The 7,853-nt window shown below is 35.0% G+C and overlaps 2 protein-coding genes across 2 annotated transcripts; both read right to left on the bottom strand.

Annotated features, from left to right (window-relative positions):
- Positions 1-676: 676 nt before the first annotated feature.
- Positions 677-1,462, bottom strand: LOC145139808 (uncharacterized). The gene has a single exon (XM_079073506.1). It carries the CDS (start codon positions 1,460-1,462, stop codon positions 677-679), a length of 786 nt encoding a protein of 261 aa, XP_078929632.1.
- A 5,161-nt stretch (positions 1,463-6,623) lies between these two features.
- On the bottom strand, positions 6,624-7,145 carry LOC145139806 (uncharacterized). Its single transcript, XM_079073505.1, has one exon. It carries the CDS (start codon positions 7,143-7,145, stop codon positions 6,624-6,626), a length of 522 nt encoding a protein of 173 aa, XP_078929631.1.
- Positions 7,146-7,853: the final 708 nt, after the last annotated feature.

The following is a 7,853-nucleotide window of genomic DNA, read 5'->3' as shown; positions in this document are numbered from 1 at the left end:
TTATCACAGGCGGTTTTGATGGCAACGTTTAAACCTTCTATTGCTAGAAAAACAAAAATGGGATAGGGGATCACCTTGACGTAGCCCTTTTGAAATGGAAAATTCATCTGTGGGCGCCCCGTTAACAAGTATAGAAGCTTTTGAGGATTTGAGACATTCACGGATCCAACTTCTCCAAGTCTCACCAAAACCAGTTTGATCGAGAATTGAGTCGAAGTATCTCCAATTTACAGAGTCAAAGGCCTTCTCAAAGTCCACTTTGAAAAGGAACGCTTTTACTTTGTTCTTTTTTGCCCAGGACTGGATCTCATTAAGCATTAACGGTCCATCTAAAATATGACTACCTTCTATGTAAGCGGACTGAACTTCATCAATTGCTGAGCTAATCACTGATTTTAAGCGAATGGCAAGAACCTTGGCCAATATCTTCTACATACTTCCAAGTAAACAAATAGGGCGGTAGTCACCAAGTGCTAATGGATCAGAGACTTTGGGAACTAGAGTGATAAAAGATGAATTGCAACCATTACCAATTGATCCATGTGCTTGAAAATGTCTCACAAAATTAAAGATATCGCTTTTCATAATTTCCCATTTTGCTTTGATAATTTTGAAAGTCATGCCATCAGGACCGGGTGCCTTATCACCACCACATTGCCAAATTACATTTTTGATTTCATCTAAGGAGATGGGGGACTCCAGATAGGCACGTTGGACAGAAGAGATTTTTTTTAAATCTCGAGTTGATTAGCAGAGGTCTTTCACACCAATCTTCACAGAACTTTGATGAGTAGAAGTTGTATATTTCTTGTTTGATATCGGTTGGGCTCGTGGACCAGGAGCCATTGATAATAAGACCGTGGATTTTGTTCTTCCTAATTCTGTTTTTAAGAGAACCATGGAAGAATGCCGAATTTTCGTCACCATCAGTTATCCATTTCACCTTTGCTTTTTGTTGTAAATATAGTTTTTCCAAACGTTCTAGCTCAATAAGTTTAACTTTACATTCCTTCCAAGAACCTCTTTCCTCCTCAGATAGAGTTCTTGCATCCGCCACTTTTTCTAAATCAATTATCTTCTTTTTTGTTTGATCCAGCTGCCCACCCAATTCCTTAACATGATCTTTCTTCCAGCTTCGAGCGGCATCCTTCACCCATTTGATTTTTGCCTTGAGAAAGATATATGGAGTAACAAAACCCCTAAATTTGCTCCAAGAGTTATCGAATACCTCATTAAAATCGGATAGTAGCAGCCAAGAATTATAAAATCGAAAAGGTGGGGTTCCAAAATTGGCCTTCGAGTATGATAAAATAAGAGGTGAGTGATCGGAGTGTTCTTTGGCAAGGGCAATGACTACTGAAAGAGGTTGCATCTGAATGGATTGGTTACAAACAAGAAAACGATCAATCTTGCTTAATTTAGTGCCATCATCTCTTAGGTAAGTGTATTTACAGCCACCCATATTTATTATATTAATGGAATAATGGAGGTGTATTCTTAGAATCTTCTAGCCAATTCTTTTTAAGCCAATAATGAAAATCCAAAGGCAAAACTGGATCATTTTTCTGAGGTTTTATAGGGGCTTTTCTGGGTATAACAAGATTCAAACATCTTGAATCATGATCAATTATTTGGGAATTTTAGAAAACAAATAAAACAAATAGAATTGAAACATGGTTTTTCACGTAGAACTTTTCAAGGTGAGTGACCCGATTTGTTAAAGTAGTGGTGATGAGTCAAATAATATAACATGATGAATTATAGTCATGTGAATTTGTCTCCACGAGTCTACTTAGAGATGAGACAAGTACTTTATATACATAATGTTATGGTGAACTTGGAGATGAGGTAAGGATCAATAATGATAATATTTTGGCGTCCATTTAGAAATGATTGGAGTTCAGTTAATAGTATGATCTGGGAGATTATGTTTTTAGGAGGGTAGTGCTCAAGTTTGTTTCTTTATGTAACTACATAGAGACGTGTAAATTTACTTCGGATATAGGTTTGTGGAATGTGTTCTACCAATATTTTAAATGTGTACTTATTTCTCAGTGCTCTAAAAAATGAAATTGATGGCAGACGAATTACTATGTACATCGATTTTATGATAGAAAAAGTATGCCCTAAAAATTTATGTTATTCTTTTTGAAATGTTAAAGAGTTACGACATTTTTGTTAGTTGTAAAATTATGTCTTCGTTTATAAATATGCACGACGTACAAAATGTACATCTTATTTTAGTGACTAAAATGAAAAAACATGCTCGAAATAAACAAATGCACGGCGGAATTTAGTGTCTAAAACTGAAGTCAAAGGGAACAAGTGATTAAAATTAGCATGATGTTTGGTTAGCTTACAGATAGTAAGACACGGTAAGTACGGTTATGAGCATGTTTTTCATATCATTTATATAGTTGTTATCTCACATACTTTCATTTTTGGAATTAAGGTTGAAGTAATTAATATTGTTTATTAAATACGTACATTATGTTTATTTGATACATTATATTTTTTTTGTGTAATAGGTTGTCTTTATTTGTCTATATGATATTTTTTATTAGAAGATATTAAATGTGATTTAATTTGCATATTAGTACATTTAAATAAAATATTTCTTTTTATAAAAATGTAAAATATATGTTCTAAAAGTCCGTGAAAAATTAAAGAAAAAACAAAAATTATGACGCACTAACGATTGGTTGTAGATATATGTCGTAAAGGTCTTCCGTAAATATATAGTATATCTTAAACTTACGATAAAGAAATGTCGGTTTTCTTTTTTTTTTTATAACGGACTTTGAATTACATAAACATATCTGTTATCTATAACTATTTATGACATACGATATCATTAGACTATTCGGAGTGGGCAACGCCCACTCCCGTTACTGTGCCTTATAACACGTGATAACGCCAATAAACACCGCCCCACCCTTCCGTTATTACATGTTAAAGGTTTTCGCGTTACTTCCCGTTACCACCATCATATTTGGTAACGGCGTTGCCCACACCCACCTCTCTTATAGACAAAAGAAAAATTCTAGCAGTGGATCTTTAATAACCACATGAAGTGTTGTTATATATAATCTTACTAGTTTATAACCCGTGGAAACCATGGTTATAAAATTAATTAAATTTTTATAATAAAAAATTATAATTATTAATCAGCTATTTTAAATAAGTCATTTTAAATAAATTAATAATTAAGAGATATATCAAATTTTTAAAGTTATTATAACTTCAAATTTAACATATAATTACAAATGTAAATTTGAATTTTGAAATAAGTTTTGTAATATATCTACATGACACATGACATAATATTAATGAGAAGTTATATTAGAGTGACATTTGGTAAAGAATATTAAAACTATTTATTTATTAGAATAGAGATTTCCGCCGTTTAAAAAAAATCTATAAAGTTAAAACATTTAATAACATTGATGTTGATTTCAATAATCAAAATCACAACATATGGATTTTTAAACTAAAAGTTAATTTGTTCTAGAAGAAAAGAGAATCGTCGTTTATGGAAATTTATGATTAAAAGGGCTAATTACTCATTTACTTGTTGTAATTCGACTATTTTATTGAATAGGGCAAGAGGATTGGAGTACTTGGTCTTCAAGTCAATGACTTGCATTAATTATCTATTGTTGTAGTAGGAAAGAAGCAATGCGTCCCTTGTGTATGTTGTTTAATCAATCTTTTGGAATTTAGGGTATTTAGTAGTTTATGATCAAAAGGAATCATATCCATCAAATGCTCCAAAATTTGGTACAATTATTGTCGACCGAAAAATGATTGTTAATACTTAATATGGTAGTGTATCATGAACTAAAAATAATACAACCCTCACCCCCCCCCCCCCCCCCCCCCAATTTTTTTTAGAATGGTGGAAGATTTTATTAAAAAAACTAGCAAAGCGCTAGAAAAAAAAACACACATTACAACAAAATAGAAGTTAAAGTGGGATTGTAAAACTAATCAGTCTATTTAAGTTTAGTTTTACTATACCTATTGGAAATAAATAAATAAATAAAAACGCTCAACAACCTTATAAAAAATAATGGATTTCTTAGGAGAAGTCATTCCAAAAGTAAAGGAATTTCTGAAATTCCACAAGCACCAAAAGGCCGAAAACACCACTGCTTCAAAAGCTTTTCGTTGACCACCACACAACCGAACAAAATCAGACCAAGAGATAAGATACATAATAGAAGAATGATAAGGAAGTTGTACTCCCCACCAAATAGCAATCCTACTCCATATATCAGTCAGCTCCATGCACCATACAAAAAGATTATCAATAGTCTCCTCAACATTAAGATAAATCGGACAAATGATCGAATGCAACTCCAACCCTCGAATAGACAATCTCACCCTAGTCGGAATGCTACCTAGTCTGATCCTCCAAATGAGAATGTTAATTTTGATAGGAACCTAATTATTCCACCTGGTCTCCGTACCACTCACACCAAGCAGACTAGAATCAATAATAGAATGAGCTGAAGAAACCGAAAAAGCATCTGACACATCACTGAGCCAACCCAATCTATCCGGAATATCCTGCAGCCAACAATGCTTCAGTAAATCCATGAAATCGTCCCACTGGCTCTGCTCAATACCCCCCCCCCCCCCCACACACATGACAACACTGAAGACTACTAGAGTCCCAACCTAAAAGAAACTGATCTCTGACAGAAGCCAGTTTATGATTGTCCAACGCATAAACTCTATGAAATTGAAAACTACAAGAGACGTATCCGCCAGCCATTTGTCTTGCAAAAAAGATGTAAAATAACCATCCCCCACTCTAACTGGGCATAAAGATAACAGATCAATCTCGCGATCCTGGAGATTGGCAATCATACGGATAAGGTTATTCCAAGGCCCCAACCAAGAACTACGAGGAAATAAAGAAGAAAGACCACCATCAGCCCCATAAATGATTTTGACAACCCTCACCCACAACAGATCAGTATCATGAAAGAATCTCCAACGCCACCTGAACATCAACACTTTGTTGAAAGCAAACAAGCTTCCCACTCCTAAACCTCCAAACTCTCTAGAAGCCATAATTTTGTTCCAATTAAGCCAATGCATCCGCATCTCATCCAAATCTGCACCCTGAAAGAACTTATCTCTGAAGGACTCCAGAGAACGAAGAACCATGACTAGAGTAGGGAAAACTGACATTAAATAGTTGCTTACAGACCGAAGAACCAACTTGATCAAAGTAAGCCGACCAACAAAGGAAATACATTTAGCTTTCCACCCTGCTAATCTACTATAAAATTTCTCAATAACAGAGGACCAAACGTTCACCCGGTTCATATTATAACCCACAAACACTCTAAGATGAATAAAAGGGAGAGAATCAGAAGCACAACCCATAGAACTCACAACCTCCACAACCTGAGAAGGGGTAACACCAACTCCAATCAATTTTATTTTATGCAGATTGATTTTAAGACCCGAAGTCAAGAAGAAACATCGCAAAATCCGAATAATATGGGAAAAATTCTCAAGACTCCGCGGTGAAAGCACAACAACATCATCTACATACAGAAGGTGTGAGATCTCAATGTCACCAATAGAAATCCCACTAAAAACATCAGCTATGCATGCCCTCTCAAGAGCCACGTGAAGACCGTCCATAGCCAAAATGAAAAGAAAATGGGAGAGAGGATCACCCTGCCCTAAACCTCTTTGAATCTGAAATTCTTTCATAAGAGAGCCATTAAACAAAATCGAAGCTCTATCAGAGCTTAACATCTCCAAGATCCACCCACACCATTTTGAACCAAAACCCATAATGTGCATAATTTCAATGAGATAGTCCCACGAAAGAGAATCATGGACCTTTTCAATATCCACTTTAAACACCAGAAATGGAATTTTAGAAGCCTTACACCAGGCAACCACCTCATTGAGAAGAAATGACCCATCTAAAATATGCCTCTCTTTTATGAAAGCAGATTGCTCCAAGCTGACCACAGAACCAATAACCTCTGCAAATCTGTTAGCTAAAAGTTTGCCAGTTATCTTATATTGGCAACCAATTAGACTAATAGGTCTATAGTCATGAATAGTCTTTGGGTCCCTGACTTTAGGGATAATAGTAAAGAAAGAAGCATTGCATCCATTAGGAATGATAGAGTAACTGACGAAATGCATAACAAAAGCACCACATCTTCCTCCAAGATGTCCTAATATCTTTTTATAAAGGCAAGCGATAATTTCTTTGGACCCAGGGCTTTAGAAGAACCACAATCCCAAACTGCCCTTTTGATTTCCTCCTGAGTAAAAGGAGCCTGAATGAACTGAATCTGGGATTCCGAAAGGGTGGAAAAATGAGAACCATCAGATTTAATTCTAAACCCTGCCTTCCGAGAGAAGAGAGTTTAACAAAAGGACCAAAATTCTTCCTTCACAAGGCCTAGATAATCCACCCAAACGTCATCATTGAAAACAAATCTAATAGCTAATTGGGGCCTCTGACGGTTAACAGTGCCATGAAAAAGGCCAGAATTCTCATCCCCCTCAATGCCCCATTGAACATTAGCCTTATGAGCAACGTCAGTATGAGACATGTGATCTAAGTCATTGAGGTCTTTCTAAACTATAACCCTTTGTTCCCGGAGGAAAGCTGAATCAACATCAAACATGAGACGAGCATCAATGGATTCAAGCAGATCTTTTAAATCCTTTCTTTTATTGCACAAATGATCACGAGAAAAGGCATTCCACACACGAATATTAGATTTGAGATTTTGCAAATTTTTCTTAAAAATAACCCAAGAATTAGTAGAACTCACGTCCTTCAACCAAGAGCCCCTAACCACATCATCAAACCTATCCATATCGAACCACAAGTTAAAGAACCGGAACAAAATAGGCCCGTAATCTACCTTGTGCTCCAAAAGAAGAATAAGAGGATGGTCATGGATATTCTTATCCAAAACAAAACCCATAAGATGAGGAAAAAGATCCATAACTCCATCCATGGCCAAAAATCTATCTAATTTACTAAACTTCGACCCCCACTTATCATTCCAAGTAAATCTTGGCCCTCCCAAAGGAATATCAATCAAATTAGCCTGCTCAATAAAATTATTAAACGAGGAAGCCGTCGACATATTAAAATGTGAACCTAATCTCTCTGATTCATCTCTCACAATATTAAAATCTCTCATAATAATACATTCACTAAAAAAAGCAGTAATCATTTGAAGAAGTTGCAACCAAAGAAGTCTCTTACTTTCCGCATCTTGAGGAGCATACACCGAAATAAACAAAATATGCAAACCCGTTCTTGTCCATATCACCTCAACCACAACAACAAAAAAAAAATCAGAAATCACCAATATTTTTGAGAAATATAATTTGGGTCCCAAATAACAATGATACCAGCGAAGCTCCACAAGATGGAGAAAAAACATGAGAAAAAAATTTATTACCCCAAAAAGAACGAACCGTAAACAAGTCCAACTTATCCAACTTCGATTCTTGAATTGCCAATAAATTCACCTTATGTTTTTGACAAAGTGAATCTTGTTGGATTAGGTGTCTAAGCTCATAACTATAATTGGTATGTACTTGACCCGGGAGTAGCATGGTCCATTTGGGTTGCATATCACCAGGACAATTTGATAGGATGGACTTTTGAAAAGAAGTTATTTATGATTTATTAATATATTATAAGTTTTAATATATTAATATGAAATCATATTATTTAATTAGTATTGATCAAGAATTAATTTGGAATTAATTCTATAATTAAAAGAGACTAATTAAATATATGGGGATTGATTATGTAAATCATTCATTCTTGTAAAGTGGGCTTA

Source organism: Lactuca virosa, chromosome 9 (assembly GCF_052849685.1).
Source record: "Lactuca virosa cultivar CGN04683 chromosome 9, Lactuca_virosa_CGN04683_v6, whole genome shotgun sequence".
Lineage (NCBI taxonomy): Eukaryota > Viridiplantae > Streptophyta > Magnoliopsida > Asterales > Asteraceae > Lactuca > Lactuca virosa.
Note: the sequence above shows the minus strand (reverse complement) of the source record. Positions and strands in the feature narration are given on the sequence as shown.